Source organism: Penicillium solitum (assembly GCF_028829755.1).
Source record: "Penicillium solitum strain IBT 25940 chromosome Unknown utg000003l_segment0_segment0, whole genome shotgun sequence".
NCBI lineage: Eukaryota > Fungi > Ascomycota > Eurotiomycetes > Eurotiales > Aspergillaceae > Penicillium > Penicillium solitum.
Window position 1 is genome coordinate 2,883,749 of NW_027072123.1, and position 22,607 is coordinate 2,906,355.

Consider the following 22,607-nt stretch of genomic DNA (forward strand, 5'->3'; position numbering starts at 1 on the left):
TTGTGGTGTGGACGCTAATGGTAGATCTTGGGTGATCGACGTGTGATTTTCACGGTGTTGTTTCATGCCGGCAATTGCTTCTTCCCTTGTGCGGGGATTGGGTAGGGGAGAGGCGTGTGTGTTGAGTTCATTATTATGAAAGCATTACTCCGTGCGCCATTGAATTGGTAGAGAGAAGTCTATGAGTGACGAGAGTAGTAGATCATCGTTGCATTCCAGGCTTTTACTTTTTTTGGGGGGGGGGAGGGGAAGGGGGGTTGGCCTTGTTGGCGGTTATACATCCTTGTCTAGTTCACCTCGCCACTCCATGATCCGTTGGGTCTACATGTGCATTTGGGTAGCATGTATTATTGGATACAGGCCTGGCTTGGGTCTCATATTCTTGGTAATGACCTGCGCCACATTACAGGATCGGAGCCCTCCAGTGAAAACAAGTACAAAGTGGAAAAGGGCTTGCATTGTACATCCTCTATTTTATTATATGCAATTACAAGGTACAAGTTCTCAATGATAAGTCCAGGCTGCATAGGCAGTCTGCAATATACAAATTTCCAAGTCATCAGGCCGTCCAGATCTGAATATGCCGGGTGTGGCCGAGATTGTGTGACCCTGCAATGCTACGATCTGAAGTGTCACTGTCCGTGGCACTTTACTGTGGCACTTAACTTTGTACAATATATGGGCTGTTTGGACATTTTTCTTTCTCTATGGGGTAAGTGAGACCTCAAGCCACGTTATTGGGGGCCGTTGAAAAGGATCAAGCAGCAGAGTGACCAATGCGTGGATCTGACTTTGGGGGGCCGTGCAGGATTCCAAGCGCTATGATGCATCACCTGGTTTGGTATTGAAATGTGATGTACTCCGTATCGTCTTTGTAGGGTAAGAGGGAGAGTGACATATTAGGGATATTTTCGAGAGAGACTTTAGGAAATAGGAGTTTTAGGTACAGAGTAAGCCAATATGATAGATGGAGCGGTGAAATGACAAGCGACCAGTGACTCCACGTGAGCAAAATAAAAAGAAAAGCAAAAAAAGAAATGAGAGAGAGGTAAGATAATACACATCTTCATGAGACATATACTCCGTACAAGAATATCTTTGCATTGCATCGTAGAATATCGAACCAATAGACCAAAAAGCAACGTCGATCAACCCCGTGCAGTAATATGCATGGCCATCTCAATAGGGGATAGGAAAAGCGTACGTCCATACAGTTGAAATGTATTAGAGTTGATCTTAGCGAAAGGAATGCCTAATGTTGACAGCCCATTGGTGTGCAATCCTCCGGTGATCGACCGCAAAATGTCGATCTGAGCTCTCTCTTCTTTCTCCGTACTCCGTACGGTTTTCTTTTTTTTTTGTTGGCGTAAATCTATTTCTTTTTTAGTCGAATCGTCCGATCCGAGCATGGATGAGAATCCTTTTTCATCGAACTTTCTAGGTAAACCCCCCGAAAAACCCAAAAACCCAGAAAAGCGTAAACGGTTGTCTTTGACCTCGACCTCTTTGACCTCTTTGACCCTCTTTGGTGGGAAAAGGGAAAATTCCAATCAAGTCCACTGCGGCTCCCTTTTGGCTCCGTTTTGGCCCCATATGCATGATCGGCCACTCCGTGTCTGTGCGAGTGCTTGACCCACGTCTGGGAACCGTCGACGGAGTACAATAAGGAGGAGTGTGATCTATTCATATCTTCTGATCTTTTATCAAGTCCCTAACTACAATATATCATATACAGAGTTAAAAAAAATACAAAAACAAAGTGGCTTACATTGTAGACTCCTTTTTTTCTCTGAACTGAACCCGGAAATCTACGTACATATGTAGCCTTCCCGATCATCCGGAAGATGGGCTAAATCAGGTTAAACGGTAAAATGGTAAAATGGAATTGGGTATCGCAAACTGGAGAATAAACTAAACCCCCGAGAACTTCATTAGGCATAGACATCCACTTGACCATTGCTTTGCATGACTTCAGATGGCCCACTGGTAATCGCACTGGCGGCTACTGCCCTCATGTTTCGAATGGCCTTCTTGAATTCGGTCTTGTCATAATCTTCGGGCATATGCTCCCCACTGTAGATGCAAAGCACACGCATACCCGGCTTGTAAGACAGCTGTTCAAGCAGCTTCGGTGTAATAAGGAAGTACTGGCCACCCCCACCACCGCCGATGGGGTTGCCATTCTCGTCGGTTTCCTCGGTCTCGCCCGAGGCACAGGCAATGTCTACCAGGCGTCCATGGACCATGCGCTCGTTTCGCGGGTCCATACCTTGATTGATCTCATCGACCACGCGGAAGGGCGAGGCCGAGAGCGACTGGAGTGCCATGAGATAGAAGATGGTACTCACGGCTCGCTCACCACCAGACTGGCGATGTGAATCCAAGACCGACAACCCGGCGCCCTCACGGAACTGGACGTGAATCACGATCGACCAATCCGCAAATTCGCTAGGACCAGGCTCGCCATTGGGCCCAGCTTCACCTTCTGCTTTGCCCAAGGTGACCTGGCCAGCACATCCGATGCGGCGGAAAGAATCCGAGAAGGCATCGCTGATCTTCTCGATGAGTGCTTCCAACTTGGGCTCCCAGTCCTTGCGGATATCTGCGATGGCGTTGCCAAGTTCCGTAAGCTTGTCTAGGAAGTCGGCGAGTTTCGAGCGCAACTTCTCAATGGATTTTTCACGGTCTTCAAACTCCTTGATCATGTGGCTACTACCACCATGGGTGAGTTCCAGTCGGGCCTTTTCAGAGTCAATGTCGGCTTCGAGTTTATCCATGTCATGATCGTCGAGCTCTTCAAGTACAGCTTGCGTGTCGGGTTGGTCGTGCAGTTCTCGGCTGATTTGCTGAGCTTTTTGCAAAACTGCTCTGGCCTTCACTTTGGATTCCCTCAATTTAACTGTAGCTTCTTGTGCTTCTCGCCGTTTTGATTCTAGTAATTTCGTACTATCAATGTTGCGATGCCGCAGGGTCTGAAGATCAGAAGTCGCCTCCAGAAATAGGACCTCGACTTTGATGAGCTCCTCATAAGCTTGGCGGAACAATTCGACGGCATCCTAGATCACGTCAGATGAAAGTAGACAGGCATATCACTGGTGAACTTACAGCATATTCGACAGCGGCCTCGGCCTTTTGAATTGCAAGTTCGTCTTGCTGGTTGCGAATCTCACGAACTCTCTCTCGGACCCCTTCAAACATCGATGTAATGTTTTGCAATTTGGCCTCTTGTTGAGCTGCAAGCTGTTAGACAAGTGCCAGACGGCAGAAGAACAAGAAATGGAACATACAGATCTTCTCTGGGATTGCTCGGTACTGAGTGTGAGCTGTCTGTTTTGCGCTCTTTTCTTTCTCAATGTCTTTCTGTAGCTCAAATTAGTATGAGGTGTGACGAAAGCAAGAGAAATACAGAAGTTACCATTTCTCGTTCGGCCTGCTCGTGTTCTTCGCGTATCTTTGACACAGCAGCCCTCTCGGACTCAAGCTTGTCCTTGATGTCTTGCAGCTGTTCATTCCATAACGTGATGTTCTCTTGATGTTCACGCTTAAGAGAAAGATCAACTGGCTGTGCAGTCCACACCTGAGCAGGCTTGATCTCTCGAACCCGGGTTGATGTGGCGCCAGGTCCATACTCTCTACGCCGAGTCACCTGATAGCTTCTTTTCCCAGATACCCAGGAGCTCATCAAACCCTCCTCCAAACGGGAAAATACTTCATTTGAGATTTCACGCAGTCCGATAGGAGTCGAGTGTAGGTTCTTCTCACTGCACAGCATGGCAATGACAGGATCGGGCCCGATCAGAAAATCCCTTGCCCAACCATCGAATCCCAATCGGACAAGTTGATCGTTAGGCATTGGAGCCCTCATAGTATCCAATGACAGCGAGCAGGTGCGGATGCTAATATCATGGAGTCCCAAGGTTTGGTTAATCGCATGTTGCAAGGTGCGGAAATCATTCCTGGTCTGCACAGTGAACGATGTGAAGTCTGTCTTCTGGAATAATGACTCGACAGCATCGGCAAACTTAGGGTCGGTGATTGAGCATGTAACAATTGGAGGGCCAAATACTTCCTTCTCAAACTTGTTTTGGTTCTCAAGAAGCCACCTATAGGCTTTGAGCGTGTCGAAAGATGCTTTCTGCAACTTAAGTTCTTGTTGGCCGGAGGCTGAGTCCAAGCTGCTCAGCTGGCGTTCGGCCTGTTGGATACTCCTCTGCACTTGTTGTTGTTGGTCTTGAAGGGGCTGCCTCCTGTCTTGGATTTCTCTGGCCTTGATCTCAAGCTCGCGTTTTTCAAGCCGTTTCTCTCTCTAATGTTGTGATAAGCATACTAGTCCAAATAATGGAGAATATAGGGTTTCTTACCAAAGTCTCGTTGTAAAACTCTGGATCGAACTCCACGGCCTCCTCTTCTTGTTGGCGTTGAAGCCTGTTGATAGCTTGCTGGGCCGATGCTGCTTCGGACTTGTGCCTTTGGCCGCTCTTTTTTTCTGCCTCAATCTGATCGTTGAGGTCCTTGATCCTGTTCTCAAATTCGTCGATTTTTTGGCCGCGTGCAGTGGCGACCCTGGATGCCTCGTTGACAGAATCCTTTCTGTCATCTTTCACGCCGTTTAATCGCGCGATATAGGCCTCCTTCGCGTTGACTGCGCGCAAAATAGGTTCGTTCTCTGCTTGGACCCGACGATATTCTCGCTCTACTTCAGCTTTTTTAACCTTCAAGGCCTCGACGGCATTGTGGTGTTCCTTGTACTCCACAATTGGACGGCAGCGCTCAAGGATTTCAATTTTCCGCTTGATCACGGCTCTCTGGCGCATTCTTTCGACATCAGCTCTTTGCATCTCTTGGCGATTTTCCATATTTTCTAGCGTTTCCTTGTCGTCACGGTTGGCCGTCTCAAGTTTCTTCTGCTCGGCTCTTAGTCTCTTCAGGGCCTCATGCCATTGGGTCATTTCTGGGCCAGCTGCTGCTCTTTGGGTGGAATGAAGAAGCTCGACCGGTGTAAGTGCAGCAAACTCAGCAACTTTATCCTGAGGAAGGAACTGGCAGAGATTGTCTACCTGGATGGCGAACGACTGGGCCAGTTTCAACACCTCGTTCTTAGAAGCAGGGGCCCCATCAAGTGTGAATGAGCTCTTATTGCCATCGCGTTTGATGATTCGCTGGATGATGGAATTTTCTCTATTCTTGGGCGGTCCGCATAGTTCAATCTCAATTACAGCCTCTCGGGCCCCATGCTTCACAAACTCGCCCAGGTCTTTGGCACGTCCAAGATGCTAGAGATCAGATAAATGTCAGTATGGGGTGAGTGTGCACGATTATATTCCGAGTCGTACCTGAGGTCCCCATCCCAGGCCTAAGCAGATGGCACAGACCAGGGTGCTTTTGCCCGTTCCATTTGGCCCAATGACCATGTTGAGTTTTGGTCCAGGATAGAACACTGCGGACGTGTAGGTCACGAAGTTTGTCACCTTGATCCGCACGATCGCACCCGGCTTATAGCCTCCAGGGCCAAGGCCATCGTGGGCTATCGCACGCGAAGCCTGGGGAACTGGTTCTGGTGTTTCAGATCCAGCGCTATCCTCATCGCTCTCTGCTTCACCTCCACCTTCGCTCTCGTATTCAGGCTCCGATCCGTCATCGCTATCAGCGGGGTTCAAGCGGGGGCGTTTGTGGTTTGAGGGTTGGGCTGGGGGAGTAAACGTAGGATCTTCGCCTTCTTCATCCTCGCTGTGAGGTCGACGACGAGGAATACTGGGTGACGCCATGTTGGTCGGAACCCTCGAGTAGATGCGGAGGGAGCCTCATGGGCTGTCTGTAAAATTCGCTTTGTCCGGCCGTTCTTTGTTCAAGTCAGACGCGAGGGGAACGCGTCCGCGATCAATAGAAAGTCTGGTTTGGGTAGGCGGTGAGAGCCACGAAATGGCCAATTAGTTGCGATCAAGCAGCTTCGACTTTGTATAGCACTCACCATGCCTCCTCCGAATATCAAGCGGTTAATTTTAACTACCGCAGTCGTATCTATCACTATCACCGGCACTCTTTATGGAGCTGGTCTTAAAACAAATCAAGAAATTGCCGAGGTATGAGCGAATCTATCTAGACCGAAGTGATCCGTTTATTTGCAGTCCTGTCATTGAATCCCATTTCAGATTTAACAATTTATGCGATATAGACAGCAAAGCAACGGCAAGAATCGACGTTCGATGAGCAAACCAAAGCCCTCCAGGGTATGCGCTCCAACTTGGTCGCTCGGAGAGGCATAATCGAGAACCAGATACGAGACTTGGATGCAAGGGTGCTCGAGAAGCAGCAGAAAGGCATCGGTGGTGATGATAAAGATCAACCGAGTGGAGGTCGATGAGCACTATGGATTCTTTGCCAAATGGAGGCAACGGACTCACAACTACCGTTTAATGCGAACCAACCCACGATGCAACCGGCACGCTTTGGTCCTCCAAAGGACCGCGCACCATTTTCGATTCAAATACAGGGTGGCAGCTATCAACTAGGTCCAACATGGTCTTGACACCCACTAGCCACGCAACAAACTTCCTACCATACCAAGTGTACTTGAGGGTGGTCTTCGAATCCCGCATCCAGGCAATCCAATCATGGCCTGCAAAGTCTAGAAACATTGGACTTGCTTCTATTAATTAATTTGACAGCTTGTCGCTGGGCATTATCGGTGTTTTCGTGTACATAACTTCGGGTGCGATTGAAATCATCTACTACTTCTTTTATTTATAGACAAAATATATATATTTCCCTCCTACCCGGAGTCTGCAATGAGTTTGTCACCAGAAAGATTCCACCAACGAGCTGAATATATATTGAAGTTCATGGCAGAAGCGCCTTCCAATTCCCAGAATGGCCTCGATCTCGGTCCCTTTATAAACCAACAGCCCAGAGGCCACTAGAACAGCTCGATGAAACCAGGGGACGCTGTTGGTTAACTGATTTCGAAGCCAGTGGTGAAATCTCAATTGCCTAAGCCTCGAGGTTGAGTCGCTCCAGCAAATTATCCAGCTTCTCGAGCAAGATCTCATAGTTCATTGCATCTTCTGAGAATTCATCCTCGACAACCGCGCCGTCCAGAGTTCGAATCACTGGGGCATGGGCTGGCGGCTCCTCCCCTTGACGAGGGATAGCCTCCTTGGAAACATCCAGAGTCTTCACACGTTCTGTGAGATATATAACGTCTTCGGGCTGCTCGTCTTCATCTAGATATTCCGATATCTCTTTTTCGTCCATCATCTCATCCAGACCAGCCTCATCAAATCTCAATCTAAAGCGCTCTCCAAGATAGAACCGGATATCATCCAGCATTTCAATGGAATCGGTTTCCTGTCTCGCCTTGATACGAGATGCTGATTCCTGGATCAACTCTGCAAATTCTGGGCTATCTATATGTGCTTCCAGTCGATATGCGAGATATCGAGCAGCGAATTCTTCCAATCGTTGCACGCGCGTCAACCACGCAGCCCGAACGATTGAGTAAATGTCAATGTCATCTTCATGCGCCGTACCTCGAGTTTTCGCAGCCTCATTCTGAGACATTCCAGCACTGCCAAGGGTGCTGATGACCACGGCAGCTTTTGTCTTCAGCTTCTCGATGAAGAGCATATCTGCGGCGAATAGGACATCGACAGCAATTTCTAAGGGGAAATCGGCTCTTTCGGTGTATAAGAATGTAAGAATAATTTCCAAGACCTCGGGCGAACAGTTGACGTCGATGATAGTCAGAGTCTCATTGAGGTAAGCCTCGCGAAACGTGGATGTGAACATTGCCTGGAAAAACTCAGACCGCAAAAGCATTGCTCGATGGCATGGGAAGATGATGGATTTCGGTGCCTCGAGAGTCTTCTCGTTCGCGGTAGAGATAGGGCCAATGGGAATCGAACTGGATGTGCCATTGCTGACCTCGGGTGTGTCAACGTCTGCTTCCTCTTCTTCCTCAGGGAGTTCATCCGCCCTCAGAAGAACATCAGCAAAAATTGCATTGCTTCGACCCCACTTCACTTCGTTCACTTTCGAAGTCTCCACCTCGAGCTTGTTCCTCAGAATATTCTCTTGGAACCATTGCTCCATTTGATCGCGACCCTTGGAAATATCGTCGGTTCTTCTTTGTCTGGCACGTCTCCTATCTCCGCTATCAAGGATACTGTCTAGAAGATTGGGGATCTCCAAGTACTTGGAGATTCTGTCCACCCCTGCAAAAGTCTCAGACTCCGTGAAGCCTGTCCCTGGTCCACTTCTCAAGTCCCGAGGGGCTTCCCCAAAGTACAAGTATTTGATAGCGGCACCGAATGCCTCCGGGGGAATGGTGCTGGGGAGATTCCATGTTGCAGAGTCTGGTGCCACGGCTAGTTTACCATAGAAATATGGGGAGCGTGCCGCAAGGATGAATTTGTGGAGGTGAAGCGATTCGTCGGATGCAGTCACAACAATATCTGTCGTTAATGGAGACTCGCGGGTGAGAAGCGAAGTTATATGCGCGGCTAATGGCTGGAGGGGGTCCGTGGACTTGGAATAATCGTATTCCAGGAGGAGGTTTCGTATCCGGTCGTTTAGGGCATTATAGAGGCATCTATAGAACCACTATCGTTAGTTCTAGTCCCTCTATAGAGAACCAATTGCTATTTACCTTTCACCCTGAAATGTGTCTCGCTCACAAAGTGCACCAGACTCAAGAAGGAGTTGCACAGCTTCATAATGACCACAGAGACTCGCCTACCAGTTCGTTGGTTATTATGTGGTACGCGGGATTGGTACAGTCGGTTTATCAATATATTGTACTCACCAGGATCAATGGCGTGTAATCATAGGGATCACGAGCATTAACATTGACGCCCTCGGTGATTTTCTCCTGACAGACTTTCAAATCGCCCCGACGACATGCGCTGCATAGTTCGCGGAATGCCTCACTGAGATCTAAAGGATTATCATCCTTAATAGTGCCCTCCTTAATCAACTTCTTCTCATTGACTAAGCTGATCTCCAGCTGGTCCTTCCGTAGCACAGTTGGCTCATCCATCATGCAGGTTGCCAGAAACAACGGGTCGAAGTGGGATGAGGGCAAACGGCGGGGCGGAAACAGGCTTATCGATAAGAATCACGTGAGTATTCAAATGTGAAATCTAAGATTAAGGGGTTGTTCTATATTGTAGTAGGTTTGGGGGACTGAATATAGTGATACCAAGGTATTTTGATACTTGACGTATGGAGATATATATATATTCAATACACACTAATACGCCATTAGACTACGGAGTAGAAGAATCGTAATTGAACAAACGTCATTCGGTGTTTTGCCTCCTTCCGACCGTTTGATCGACCTCCCCCACCGCCTGCTAAGTTGGGGAAAGCGTCATAATCAGCGGTTGCATAGCAACGATCCCCCAAACACCCATCTTCAAAGCTCCAATTCATATTGCCTTGACTCTTCTTCAAATCTTCAATTCCGCAGTTCGACCCTTTTTTTTTACTAACACAGGACCCTGTCTCAAACCGTTCATGCATCATTGACTCTCATTCTTCTGTTTCGTCTTCACCTTATTGTCCTAAACTCTACAGCAATCTGTAGCCATGGCGATTGCTTTGGCTGAGGCCGATAAGTATGAGATTTTGGATAAAATTGGTAAGCTCTGCGCTTTTATGACCCAAGTTATATTCTCCATGTTCAAAACTAATCTTATGTATTCATTCAGGTTGCGGTTCCTTCGGGATCATTCGCAAAGTCAAGAGGAAGTCAGATGGATTCGTAAGTGCAGTACATTGTTGGGATCTTGCAACCGGAACTAACATACACTTGCTCCTATAGATATTATGCCGCAAGGAAATCAACTACATCAAAATGTCGCAGAAAGAACGCGAACAACTCACTGCCGAATTCAACATTTTGAGTTCGCTTCGTCACCCAAACATCGTCGCATACTACCACCGGGAACATCTCAAGGCCAGCCAGGACCTGTATCTCTACATGGAGTACTGCGGCGGCGGAGATCTAGGCATGGTCATCAAGAACTTGAAGAAGGCCAACAAGTACGCCGAAGAGGAGTTTGTTTGGCGCATTCTCTCCCAGCTTGTCACTGCTTTGTTCCGGTGTCACTACGGCTCCGATCCCGCCGAGGTCGGATCAAACATTCTGGGCCCAGCTCCCAAACCGTCTGGTCTCAAGGGAAAACAGGGGCAAGTCACTATCTTGCATCGCGACCTGAAGCCGGAGAACATCTTCCTCGGTAGCGACAACACCGTAAAGCTGGGCGATTTCGGTCTGTCCAAGCAAATGCAATCGCACGATTTCGCATCAACTTATGTTGGCACACCTTTCTACATGTCACCGGAAATTTGTGCAGCTGAAAAATACACCCTGCGCTCCGATATTTGGGCGGTTGGCTGCATCATGTACGAGCTCTGCCAGAAAGAGCCCCCTTTCAACGCTCGCACCCACATTCAACTAGTTCAAAAAATTCGCGAGGGAAAATTCGCTCCCCTGCCTGATTACTATTCACCAGAGCTCAAAAACGTTATCGGAAGCTGTCTACGGGTCAATCCCGATCACCGCCCTGATACTTCCGCTCTAATTCATCTTCCTATCATTCGCTTGATGCGCAAGGAGAAAGAGGTTGTTGACCTCGGAAAGACCCTGCGCCGACGTGAGGAGGTTGCTGTCCATAAAGTCCGCGAGATGGAACAGAATCTCGCCAAGAGAGAATCAGAAAAGCAACATATCAAGGCTGAAATTGAAAACACCGTCCGACGAGAGTGGGAGGTCAAAGCACGCTTGGAAATTGACCGCCAGGTGCAAAGCGAACTTGACCGACTTCGTAAGCGATTTGAGTCTGAAGTGCAAGAAAGGGTTGCCATTGAGGTGAAGAAGTACAAGCACAACACTTCCAATAGTAACACCTCCCGAGATGATGTATTTCGCACGAGTACCCATGGCTCTGGGTCTTCTCGATCCAGCAATCAAGGTTGGCGGTCTTCCCGGTCTTCTGCCAACATGACAGACGACAGCGATACTACCCCTTCATCCAGCGCCGACATCAGCCAGCTGTCTCTGGGCTCTCCTCCATCAAATACCCGAAAGCAGCCCAAGAAAGAGACCCGAACGCCATTTTGTCGTTCCAAGACCGTTGTTGATTCACCGGTAGACGTTCAAATGGCCGAGCCGTCACCTATTTCAATCGCTTCCCTTTCCTTGTCTCCCCGCCGCACTTCCGCCCAAGGGGGCGCTCGCAACATCTTTGCAGAGGCCGAGCGGAACAAGGCAAAGTGGGAGCCCACCCTAGCCTACTCCGATGATGAGGACGACACACCGGACTTGCCCTCCCCAACTCGGCCCAAGGTGAAGCCCGACCCGTTGAAGGCGCCTCGGCGACCTCTACTTCGCCAGAACACCGCGGCTCTCATGCAGAAACTTACCACTCAGCCCTCTCTGTTCCCTTCTAGTGGTACTCGGCTTCCTCAATCGACGAGTGCATCTGCTTCCCAATCCGAAGAGCGCAGTGCAAGTGAGAGCAGAGCCAGATCTCCCCACCGTCGTCTAACTAAAATCCCATCATCCGCCAACCTCGCTGCCGATGCGGGCACCTCACCAACTCGCAAGAGTGCCTCGAAGCAGCAACCTCCCCCCTCCAAGAATGGGGGTGGCGGCGAAGAAATGTTCAAGGCTGTTATGCAACGCAACATGGGTGGCCGGACTCTGGTCGAACTCGCACAGGCGAGAGCTGGAGGCCGTCCGATGGATGAAGTCAAGCGTTGTGCCAGTGATTCGCGCGCTGGCGGTCCCACCATGAGTGTGAAATGCTCTGAACGTGATGCTCCTGCTATCTGGAACCCTGAACTGGATGAGATGCCCAGCCCCTTCCTTGCCCGTGGCAAGAAGGTTATCCGCAACCTGCGGTAGACTTTCACTCAGATCAGATTTCCTTTGCATTTACTTTGTTCTTTCAGTTTGGTTCCGGTTTCTGATTTTTTATGGCGTCTTGGTCTGGTGTGGATGGAGTTTGTTTTGGATTAGAGGTTTTTCTTCTTTTTTTTCTGTTCTGTTCTGGATTTCGATGATTTGGTTTCTTTGGAAACCCTCAGTTCGCCTTTTTTTTCCCACTGTTTTCGGGTTTCGCACTTCGCTTCTTGCCCATACTTTCCCATTATGTCACGGAGTTGGCCCTAATGTTTTCGGAGCATCCTTGCCACATGCAAGACACGGAGTTTGATACACATGTCCATGGCTCGTCCATGGCTCTTTGCCTTCGTTGGCTACACACTTACCTCCACGACTGGATTCTTTACTACTTTTCTTTTGTTATTTATGCCGTCACGCCCCCTTCAAAGAAGGAGATGATTCAGTCCTCCTGTACATTTATTTGCATTAGCCATGCATCCACTGTTGGATTTTTGTATTTTGCTTACTGTTTCTCTAAACCTTTAATTTATTGCTCGTCGTATCCTTGTCCGTTGTAAATATGTTGCTTTGTGGTTATGTTGGACTCTTGTTAGGAGTCCTTCACCCTACTTCCCGTTTTGGACAATCTTTCTCCTCGGCCATGTTCTCCATACTTATTGCACTTTGGTGTTTCAGGGAGAGTTGGGAGGTCTGGTACTGTAATGCTTCAATGTTGGATGCACACACCCATTTTCATACACAAACATATTTTGTGCATTCCCGACTTTTAGATGCCAGTCGAGTCATCTGTAATGCTAGCCCTAATATGCATAACCGCTACACTTAGGTACTCTTTTGGACTATACGTGGAATATACAATCTTGCACATCTAATTGAAATCTGTAGCATGATAGGTGCATCACGTTTAGTGAAACTTTTTATTCAAAGGGTCAGACATTAAGCCCACGCCTCCTCATCTTCGACCTCTTCTATCTGAACTGACTTACTCTCTTCGTTAAGACGCCGCTCCTCTTCTTCTAACGTCAACATCCAATCCTCCTGTGGCGAATCGCCAGCCTGTGCTTCCGGGGCGGGGCCAGCATTATATCCAGCTTTCTCAAGCTTGTCCATCTCTTCCGGTTCCAACAACTTCCCCTGTCCCTTAATTGACTGCTGTTTCATCCTGACCGCAGCCGGAACGAACTTCTTAGTTGCCTCCTGTCGCAGGTCCCGAATCTGAGGCTTCGCCTCGTAAACTGTCCTGGCCGCTGGAACCGCCGTTGGACGAGATGGCAGAGGGTGAGGACCACTGCGCTCAGCGTTTTGTTCCGAAGGCACATTTACATCCCGTCTGCGCTGGTGCTGGTGTTGGCGCGGGATCGGTGGCGGTGTATCCCGCGGCATGGGTATCCTCCGTACATCCTCATCCGTGTCGCTGCTGTCACTATCGCGAGGCATTCGTGTTTCATCTGAGCCTCGCCTTCGCTTCCCAAGCACGCCGTCGCCACCACCTCGTCTAGCACCATCACCCTGGTGGCCTCCTCTGCCGCCGTGATCGAACCGAGGTGCCTTGTCGCCAAGAGCTTCACGCGCCTTCAAAACGCCTCTCAAATCCTTCTCCAGCGCTTCGAGAAGCTCCTTATCTCGCGGTCGTAGTTTTTGTCCTGATTCCTCGGCTTCTTTGAAGCTGTTGATCTGGCGCTGAATTCGATCTGGGTTGCGGCGCGCAAGTTTCTCGTTTCGGCGCGCTAATGCCTCTGATTTCCCTTTCTTCAACTCTTTTTGTTTATCAAGTTTCCGCTGCGCTGCGGCAGGGTTGACCGAGCGCTCTTTGTCTTTTGCCATGACGTCGTGTGTTGAGGTTGGGATTGGTGTGGGGGTGGTTTGTAATTATCGGTATGGCGTAACCTAGCTGCGAAAGCCGGTAATAAATCCCTCGGGCACTTGTCGAATCAATTCCAGAGATCGCAAATTAAGTACCGGCACAAGCTCCTAGGCTTTGTGGGGTTTGCCCCACGTGAAGGATATGGTTGGAAACAAGAATGCAAGGCGCACACTCGAAAATGAAGCGCGGAATTAGGATAGCTGGTTTGTCTGTCTCACAGAATAACAGGTATCAGTGCGTTAGGTCGCCTCGGCTGGACTGATCGCGTCGGGCCGTCAGTTCGAGACTGCAGGTGTCCGGGATTGGGATTGGGTGACGCTCAAAGGCCGAATGCGAGAAAGTATATGAACAAGCGGTGTCTCAGGTAAAATTGCCGGTTTCAGTCTCACAGCATAGACAGGTAAGGTTGGATATGATAGTAGCGGCTGAGTAAAGAAGTTGAGGTCGAAGTTGAAGTTGGAATCGAAGTACGGAACGGTGCAGCAACCACGGCAGAGTTCCAAGGTTAAGTCCTGGATATTTTTGGCTGGCAGAAAACTACCTAAGTCGCGTACAGATGGTAAAAGCGGAGAGAAGGGCGGTGTATTTACGAGGCCAATCAAAGTTAAGTCTCACCTGGTCGCTGCAGTTCTCCGTAGAGAAAAGAGTGGAAAAGTGGAGAGAGAGCTACCATGGTTCGGAATTGGAACTACAACGACATACATCGTACGGAGTACAGGGTACATCTAGATACATATGTATATTGATTTATACCTAGGGTTATATTTCAGAGGGCTTTAATATGATTGATATTATCATTGCGTATATATGTATACTATGCACTATTGCTCTTGATTCTCTTATATTTCTAGTACGCATACCGCAGAGCCTCTTGATTCTCCCTCATCAAGATAGGCACAGAGAGCCCAGCATTGACTTATGTAGCCTCGCAACATCCAATATAAAATAAAACCATTGAAGAAGTACTTGACGAATGAAACCAAAAAAACAAAAAAAAAAAAAGAACGAAACCCCTAAAACATCAAAACAAGAAATACACAACGCACTAAATATTGCTTTTTTGGGGATTTTCGTTCCATCTTCAAGCCCCTCTTTATGGGGAGGTCCGAGGTATCATATTTCTGCACGAGCCTGTGCTCCAGAACATATAAAAGAGAAATCTCACTAGCCTCTTCATCGGGGAGTGTAACTGGCTTCCCTGGAGCCGCGCGCTGTTTAGTTGCCGCCAAACTCCCAGCGGCTCACGCCTTATTTCTCCGCCTCTTTTTTCCTTTTTGATTTCTCCTCATGAGGGAAAAAAGAAGCTTCCCTCCCCTCTTTAACCGTCAATAGTCGCATTCCCCAACCTGACTGGAGTATATCGCAACCTCTCCTCTCTACACCTTCCATCCTCCATCATGACCTGTGGTCCGTTTGGTCTCACATCGAGTTTGATCGGCGCCTCGTAGACTGTCGCGGTCGGAGCATGTCTCTGCCGGGACCAAATGTCCGTCTCAGCCTCGATTCCCGACACTTCGCTTGGCCTCACCTCCTCCGAGATCCAGATCCTCCGACAGCAACAGCAGATTGCCTTGCAGGGCGGCCATGCCGGCAATGGGGTGGCCAGGGGCAGAGGCACCGGAAGAACCAGCAATTCCAGCTCGCGCGCAACCAGCGCTGCCAGCAGCCAGGGCCGTTTGCTTCTGGACCCTATGAGCCTCCGCGCACTATCGCACCAGCTAGACAGCTTACAGGCTCAGATCAGTCAGCGGATCGAATATGTATGTTTTCCCAGCGGTTCTTGGCCGGATGTCCAAATCATCGGGAAATCACATTTCATTGTTTTGGTTTTAACATGAGGCATTCTTGCTAGCTCGAGGATCAAATGCAGCGCTCCATCCAAAACACCTATGACCGCGCGGGAAACGTCATTCGCAATGCCGATGCCGAAATCGCCCGCACTCGTGAAATCCTAGCTTCTATCGACGAGTTGGACAATGACTTGGCGAAGATCGCTCATATCCGCGATATCGTCAGGTCATTCCGTGGTCGAATCGAGAACCTAGATCATCGCATTGACCAGAGTTCTCGGCGCCGACGATGATACCTTCCCATATACAACCCCTCCATATACTTCCAAACCCACACCTGTCTTCAAACGCCCCGAAAGACCGTTTACGGTCATGCGTTTCGCACATCTCTCACTTTTACTCGACCACTGGATGGTTCGACCAATACACACCTATATTTCTCCACACAGGTACCCAAACCAGAAAATACCAAAGCCGACAGAACGAAAAGAAACAAAAAACTATATATCGAATGTGTCCTCGCGGACCCTTTTCTTTGAATGCGCATCAGCCACCGTATTCATGTATGTCACATTTTATTAGTCTGGGTATCTGCTTTATGACACAATTGGCTCTAAGAACTGCATGCCTCACGGCGCCATCAAAGCGAGACACCGGTGTTGAGAATGCGACCTCGAAAGGACTGCAGTGTTTCCACGACTGCTTGAGCTCCACCCACGACGGCCATGGCAACTCGGTTCCCGCCCGGTACTGGAAATCCATGAGATTTGATGACTATCATGAAGGATTTTTAATGTGATATCAAGCGCATAAGCACGACCCATCTTTGTATCTTCTTGTTTGATTTGATGCTTCTGCTATTTCCCCTGTTGTTTTGATTCCCCTCTCTGCATGTTGCGTGTACATTGCTCCGGGTTTTCCTCTTCTTTTTTGCGTTGATGTTGGCCCATGTCCATCGTTGAGATGGCTATAGCTTGGCTTATGGTGTTCTGCAATATAATTGGGAACAGTTTCTTCAAAATGATTGAATCGTGCGCCGCATTGCATTGGGTCCTCCAAGGTTGATACGAACCTTAAAACGTCAGAGGCTGGGTTTGAATATCAAGCATGCCGGCCGTGCGGGTGTGGTCGCCGAGGATATACTGAGGCTACTCACGGGCTTGAGACTTCTTCCGGCAATGAGGGTGGACACAATTGCCCTGATTTGATGGACAGCCCTAGTCATTATAGCTGATATCTCATTGTAAAAGCCCACCAAAAACGCGGTCGACAGGCTCTTCACTAGGGCGCCTTGATCATGTCGTGGATACGGCAAGCGCGAGGCGCACTGGCCTGTTGAAGCGCGCAGCCTGAAAGTGCGACCACGCCAGTTTCGTGTTCTGCAGGACATGGGGGAATGCGCAGGGTGTAAGGTTCAACATATGGAAGTGACCCCACACGTAACAGATGAATTTGGCGGGTGCGATTCACGTCACTGGGACATCTGCAGCATCCATCATTGGCACATTCTCTTCACATAATTCGACTGCTTCTCCTTGCGACGCCGCTGAGGTATCCACTTCTAGTGCATTCACATCGAGTACCAAGGTCGAGTCTTTCTCCTTGCGGCGCTCAACGAGCTTTTTCCCACGTTTCTCCGTCTGAGGGAATCGCTTTTCAGTCGCGCATGTGAGGCACCGGACAACCAGTACATTGGCCCATGGCTTCTTGCCGCCGCGACTTGCGTTGTTGGTTTCATGCGAGCAAGTCACACCCGGAATCAAGATCGTGTCACAGCGCTTACAAACTGATCTCTTCAGTGTGACCGGCAGCCGAATTTGCGTCTTCATTGCAACGGCGCGTAGATGTGATACACATACCCTTGAGAGGTTTCTCAATGGCTCTTGAGTCTTCTTTTGATTCACAGAGCAGACTTGTTGTTGGGTATATACTGTGTGGCCATTATCCTCAGGGTCAACATGACCAGCAACTGAGGTGGGTTCATTGTTGTGAACTTTGACGTTCTGACCCTCGGCGAGTGTAGATTTGCCCTGGAAATATGCGGCAGCTTGATGTAGGTAATCTAGCCGTGCTCGAATATGGCTCTGGGAGTTCTTGGAATTCTTGGCTTCCTTCTTGCCTTTGGCTTTTGCCATTCTCGAAAATTTGACAGATCAACAAGCAAGTGGATCTCAAGGTTGTTTGCTGCAACCTGCAATTCGAGAAAAGCTTCCCAATTGACGCTGGACCAAAAGCGGTGAGGCTGAATAACCACGTGATTCTCCCTTGGTGAGGTCTTCGTCCTACCGCCTTGTGACTTCTTCCCCTACCACCTTTGTCTATCGAGACCTGCCACATTCCCGCGGTCCATACTCTTCTCCTTACTATCTTTGTCTTCTTTTCACTTCAACCCCACATCATCTCTCTCTCCCAATACTTTGACCTTTTCCCCTCAAAACTCACCTATTTACGTCGCCATGTCTCACGAGGAAGATCTTATCGACTACTCTGATGAGGAGCTTCAGACCACCACAGCACCAGCCACCACTGCTGCGCCTGCAGCCACCAATGGCGATGACGACAAGCAGGGTGACTTGACTGTAACCGGCGGCCGTCCCGACAAGAAGGGCAGCTACGTCGGTATCCACTCCACCGGTTTCCGCGACTTCCTGCTGAAGGGTGAACTTCTGCGCGCCATCACCGACTGCGGCTTCGAACATCCATCGGAGGGTTAGTCTAACTCATTATTCCCACAAGCGTTCCTCCATTTGTCCAATCTCCAACGTCCATCCATCCTCGCGGGAAGATTCTTCTGTCGGTATTTGGCAATCAGCCGTGTTTCGAATCTGCAGACGACATGGGGATTATTGCTCCTGAAAAGGACAATATCTCTTTACAATATATACGTGTTTGGTCCTGTGGCGCTCTTGCGCTAAGCTTGAGCCTCCGTTCCCAACTCCCACGTACTCCGTGGAGATTCGCGCGCGCGGTGGAAGACCGTGGTATTTATCACGTTTGTCTCCTTGTGAGGCGCACCTCATGTTGTCTGCAGAATATGATAGGATATCCACAAAAAGCATGGCTTTGAATGTGACGTACAGTCACGGTGGTTTGATCAAGCGGTGGAAGATGACCGCCCACGCATCAATTTGATGTTGTTGGGGGATGGACGGACATTGCGAGACGGATTTTTTTTTTGCTTCTTCTTTCGTCGAACCCAATCTAACATCGGCTCCGCCTTCCAACAGTCCAGCAAGTTTGCATTCCGACTTCCATTTTGAACGTCGATGTTCTTTGCCAGGCCAAGTCCGGTCTCGGTAAGACCGCGGTCTTCGTTCTCACCACCCTTCATCAATTGGAGCCCGTTCCTGGCGAGTGCCAGATCCTGGTTATGTGCCACACCCGTGAGCTTGCTTATCAGATCAAGAACGAGTACGCCCGTTTCTCGAAGTACTTGCCCGACGTTAAGACTGCGGTCTTCTACGGTGGTACCCCGATCCAGAAGGACGTCGAAATCCTGTCCAACAAGGAGACTCACCCCAACATTGTTGTTGCCACCCCTGGTCGTCTGAACGCGCTGGTCCGTGACAAGAAATTGTCCCTGCGCAACGTGAAGGCCTTTGTTCTCGACGAGTGTGACAAGATGCTTGACCAAATTGGTACGTGCATGCGAGATACGACTCGATTATCACATCCCACTAACACCTCCCCTCAGACATGCGCCGTGATGTCCAGGAAATCTTCCGTGCAACTCCCGCCGACAAGCAGGTTATGATGTTCAGTGCCACTCTCTCCCAGGAGATTCGTCCCATCTGCAAGAAGTTCATGCGCAACCCGCTGGAGGTCTATGTCGATGATGATACCAAGCTCACCCTCCACGGCTTGCAACAGTACTACATCAAGCTCGACGAGAAGGAGAAGAACCGCAAGCTGAATGAGCTTTTGGACAACCTCGAGTTCAACCAGGTTATCATCTTCGTCAAGAGCACCCAACGTGCCAACGAGCTGGACAAGCTGTTGCGCGAGTGCAACTTCCCCAGTATCGCAGTTCACTCTGGTGTCAGCCAGGAGGAGCGGTAAGTCCATCCGAGTTCGGCATTGGCCGGGGCAATTTGCTGACCTCCATCTAGTATCAAGCGCTACAAGGAGTTCAAGGAGTTCAACAAGCGTATCTGTGTTGCCACTGATGTCTTCGGCCGTGGTATCGATATCGAGCGCATCAACCTCGCCATCAATTACGATCTCCCCGCCGACGCTGACTCTTACCTGCACCGTGTTGGTCGTGCCGGTCGTTTCGGTACCAAGGGTCTTTCTATCTCCTTCGTCAGCAACGAGGATGACGAGAAGGTCCTCAAGGAGATTGAGAAGCGCTTTGAGGTTGCCCTTCCGTAAGTTTTCCTTTGATTCCAAATTACAATACCCTTTGCCAAAATACTAACCATGTACGCAGTGAGTACCCCGAGGCTGGTGTTGACTCCACCACCTACATGGCTTAGGCATCTCCAGATGAAAACTTTGTTGATTTGAAATTTCTTTTCCTCTTTTCAATTGTTATGGCGCACTAGCTCGGGTTTTGATATGTTTTTCTCCGCCGTTGGGCGCTGCCTCTGCCCTCCCGTGGTATTGAAGTGAGGCACAACCCTTCCATGTATTCGAAAACAGCAATGGAAGCAAGAATGGGTTAGCCCTGCACAACTGTTCAAACGTATCATGACCGTACCCTAACTGGAATCTTGGAATCTCAATGTGGAGTTGCGATGTCATAGTTATCGACGTCTGCGAGACAAGTCAAAACCGAAGACAATCAGATAGAGATATGCACCGCCGGTTTCAACCAGACGACCCAAAGACCCTACCGATCCGATCCAGCCAGGGTGGATATAGACACCAGAATTCAATCTCCGATCATCTGTCCTCCCCGTGGTTTGCCCATACCTGTTGGAGCCGGTCCACCTGTAGCTCTAGGAGCCCGAGAATAAACCTCCGCCATGCAATGTATCTACCAGCTGGGTGGATGTAGGCCCTGGTCGCAGTTCCAATCTGACTTGCATATCCTTCGTAGCAACTTTGGTCATCCTTTACCCGATCCTTGTAGCAGTGATGTGATTTTTGACAGATTCGAAGCACCATGTCAACCTGGGCAAGATATGTATGCTTCATGAATGCTTAGGATATCTGCCGATTTAAACTAAATACAACTACCCAGGGTATATATAACACTGTTTGGTTTGCAACAAGCTCGGTGTCGGTATCAGCTAGTCATGGATTTACGGAATAACAGTTTCCCCTGCATGCTGCAGGGAAATCACGACAACTATCAGGTTGAACACACGGCAAGGAAATTGGGATCCCCTCAGGGGGCGAGAGAGCGAGTACATATGTAGCAAGATATGAATGTAGATAGATGATCTTGTATGATTGTCAATGATTAAATTTTCCTACTTCGAACCACATTGCCATATATATCTCTTAAATATATATATGGCCATTGACCACACACCCGAAAACCACCTAGGTCGAAAGAAAGTTATCAAGCATAAATAAAGCACATAAAATAAAAGAAGACCTAAAATATAAAATACAGTTACCTAATGCATTACGCTGTTTGAGGCGAAAATCAAAGTCAAAACATAAAAAGTGGCTTCGCCCAACGCGCTAGAAGATGGAAAGGCACCAAGTAGCGCATTAAGAAAACAAGGTACGGAGACAGGCCAAACACCCTCCAAACTCTGTCTCAGATTTTCACTCCAGTGTCTACCAGGGGGCTGTCTCGCTTCAGCGTCGGCTGTTGTGAATGGCTCTATCTCATACGAAGGTGTGCAGAGTCTGCGGCGTTCGCCGCGTGATTTGCAGATGCTTCATATTCGTAACCGAGTACATAGCTACAACGCACGGAGCACATGCGAAGTAGCTACAATATCCACATTATTGTACGGAGTACGAAATACATACAAAGCATAGCTCTGTTTATCTCAACCACGCTAACCCAATCAACTAGGCACAGCGAGCAATAGCGTGCCCAGGTGAGACCAGGCCGATCAGAAATTATGATAGGCCAATGACTGTGCACTGATACGATCGAGGGACCCTCTTAGTACGGAGGATTTTTTGTACAATTTACAATTCCAATCACACTTTTCTCTCCTTTTTTAAAATTTTTACATCCGCCGGGTTCCGAGGGAATTCGACCATAACCGCACCGACAACATCAGGGCCGGTCAGGGCCCCTGTGGGATTAAATTGGTTTCAGTGGGACGAGGCTTGCATTCAAGATTGATTTCAGTGGGACGAGGCTTGCATTCAAGATTGATTAATATATGGTAAAACGTGGTACGTAATATGGTACTCATATACTCCGTACGGAGTACGGAGTACATATATGCGAAGTATCCAGTCCAATTTAAGGCCAAATTACGATATCCGAGGCTGCGATATCATGACAACTGTGGCTTTCGCCTAAATAAAATCTGATTTTATTCAAAGCCAAGACCGATTGTGGCTGAGGGAGAGCAACACAATTATGTATGATGCTTTGATATTGAAGATCTGTTTCCGGGTCTCCGCAAACGTGGTTCTTACCCCTGCCACCTGTCGGCATGGCCACATATCGGCGTTTGAATGTGTTTATGTATCTTGTGCGGAGTACCAGAATATACAATGCTACATCTAGTCTGTTCTGTCTATTTCCGGTTCCGAGAGAAGAAAAGAGAGGTGTCAAATGTACTGTCATCATTGTGGTTCCACCTGCACAACGGGGTATTATTTGTGCACATGCAGATTTGTCTTATTATTACATTGGATACTCCGTTCCCCCAGAGATCTGGACTGGTTCCAAGCGATAGACCACAGCCTACAGGAGATGTGACTGATCCATGTTCTAGCCCTTCTATGTTGGTCCAGAACAGTAGGGACGTACATTTAATGTACATTGCAGCTACTGCAGCCATTGTTTGCATTTTACACACTTTTGAGATTCCCATAAAATACCAGGACTATTTTTGTAATATAATTATCAGATTGAATGAATCAGAAGAAAAAAAATCCCCGATATCAAAAAAGTCTCTTG

At 48.7% G+C, this 22,607-nt stretch overlaps 9 protein-coding genes across 9 annotated transcripts; 4 read left to right on the top strand and 5 right to left on the bottom strand.

Moving 5' to 3' along the window:
* Positions 1 to 1,931: 1,931 nt before the first annotated feature.
* N7455_005014 (DNA repair ATPase SMC5) lies at positions 1,932 to 5,765 on the bottom strand (the record flags this gene model as incomplete). The annotated part of the gene is made up of 6 exons (XM_040957652.2): positions 1,932 to 3,056; positions 3,106 to 3,233; positions 3,288 to 3,360; positions 3,416 to 4,306; positions 4,362 to 5,273; positions 5,334 to 5,765. The coding sequence occupies 6 exons, from the start codon at positions 5,763 to 5,765 to the stop codon at positions 1,932 to 1,934; spliced, it is 3,561 nt and encodes a 1,186-aa protein (XP_040811939.2).
* Positions 5,766 to 5,969: 204 nt separating this feature from the next.
* N7455_005015 (uncharacterized protein) lies at positions 5,970 to 6,361 on the top strand (the record flags this gene model as incomplete). The annotated part of the gene is made up of 2 exons (XM_040957591.1): positions 5,970 to 6,080; positions 6,173 to 6,361. 2 exons carry the CDS (start codon positions 5,970 to 5,972, stop codon positions 6,359 to 6,361), a joined length of 300 nt encoding a protein of 99 aa, XP_040812013.1.
* Positions 6,362 to 6,410: 49 nt separating this feature from the next.
* Positions 6,411 to 6,635, bottom strand: N7455_005016 (uncharacterized protein; the record flags this gene model as incomplete). Its single annotated transcript, XM_065604934.1, has 1 exon — positions 6,411 to 6,635. The coding sequence occupies one exon, from the start codon at positions 6,633 to 6,635 to the stop codon at positions 6,411 to 6,413; it is 225 nt and encodes a 74-aa protein (XP_065461834.1).
* Positions 6,636 to 6,987: 352 nt separating this feature from the next.
* Positions 6,988 to 9,034, bottom strand: N7455_005017 (ankyrin repeat and BTB/POZ domain protein; the record flags this gene model as incomplete). The annotated part of the gene is made up of 3 exons (XM_040957546.2): positions 6,988 to 8,587; positions 8,645 to 8,730; positions 8,801 to 9,034. The coding sequence occupies 3 exons, from the start codon at positions 9,032 to 9,034 to the stop codon at positions 6,988 to 6,990; spliced, it is 1,920 nt and encodes a 639-aa protein (XP_040811905.2).
* Positions 9,035 to 9,465: 431 nt separating this feature from the next.
* Positions 9,466 to 12,056, top strand: nimA (serine/threonine protein kinase nimA). Its single transcript, XM_040957611.2, has 3 exons — positions 9,466 to 9,637; positions 9,708 to 9,760; positions 9,821 to 12,056. The coding sequence occupies exons 1-3, from the start codon at positions 9,586 to 9,588 to the stop codon at positions 11,906 to 11,908; spliced, it is 2,193 nt and encodes a 730-aa protein (XP_040811991.2). The 5' UTR covers positions 9,466 to 9,585; the 3' UTR covers positions 11,909 to 12,056.
* A 788-nt stretch (positions 12,057 to 12,844) lies between these two features.
* N7455_005019 (WW domain binding protein 11) lies at positions 12,845 to 13,732 on the bottom strand (the record flags this gene model as incomplete). The annotated part of the gene is made up of 1 exon (XM_040957667.2): positions 12,845 to 13,732. One exon carries the CDS (start codon positions 13,730 to 13,732, stop codon positions 12,845 to 12,847), a length of 888 nt encoding a protein of 295 aa, XP_040811967.1.
* A 1,524-nt stretch (positions 13,733 to 15,256) lies between these two features.
* N7455_005020 (uncharacterized protein) lies at positions 15,257 to 15,855 on the top strand (the record flags this gene model as incomplete). The annotated part of the gene is made up of 2 exons (XM_040957534.2): positions 15,257 to 15,532; positions 15,625 to 15,855. 2 exons carry the CDS (start codon positions 15,257 to 15,259, stop codon positions 15,853 to 15,855), a joined length of 507 nt encoding a protein of 168 aa, XP_040812008.1.
* Positions 15,856 to 17,028: 1,173 nt separating this feature from the next.
* Positions 17,029 to 17,697, bottom strand: N7455_005021 (ribonuclease P Rpr2/Rpp21/SNM1 subunit; the record flags this gene model as incomplete). The annotated part of the gene is made up of 1 exon (XM_040957556.2): positions 17,029 to 17,697. The coding sequence occupies one exon, from the start codon at positions 17,695 to 17,697 to the stop codon at positions 17,029 to 17,031; it is 669 nt and encodes a 222-aa protein (XP_040811950.2).
* A 321-nt stretch (positions 17,698 to 18,018) lies between these two features.
* Positions 18,019 to 20,037, top strand: N7455_005022 (ATP-dependent RNA helicase SUB2; the record flags this gene model as incomplete). Its single annotated transcript, XM_040957635.1, has 5 exons — positions 18,019 to 18,271; positions 18,790 to 19,200; positions 19,257 to 19,617; positions 19,672 to 19,929; positions 19,992 to 20,037. The coding sequence occupies 5 exons, from the start codon at positions 18,019 to 18,021 to the stop codon at positions 20,035 to 20,037; spliced, it is 1,329 nt and encodes a 442-aa protein (XP_040811936.1).
* Between the last annotated feature and the right edge of the window lie 2,570 nt (positions 20,038 to 22,607).

What these genes read in the sequence shown, in the direction of transcription:
- nimA (XM_040957611.2), top strand. Translation starts at nt 9,586, where the DNA reads ATGGCGATTGCTTTGGCTGAGGCCGATAAGTATGAGATTTTGGATAAA. An exon ending in TGAGATTTTGGATAAAATTG is followed by an intron (nt 9,638 to 9,707) that starts GTAAGCTCTGCG and finishes GTATTCATTCAG; the next exon opens with GTTGCGGTTCCTTCGGGATC. An exon ending in AGAGGAAGTCAGATGGATTC is followed by an intron (nt 9,761 to 9,820) that starts GTAAGTGCAGTA and finishes TTGCTCCTATAG; the next exon opens with ATATTATGCCGCAAGGAAAT.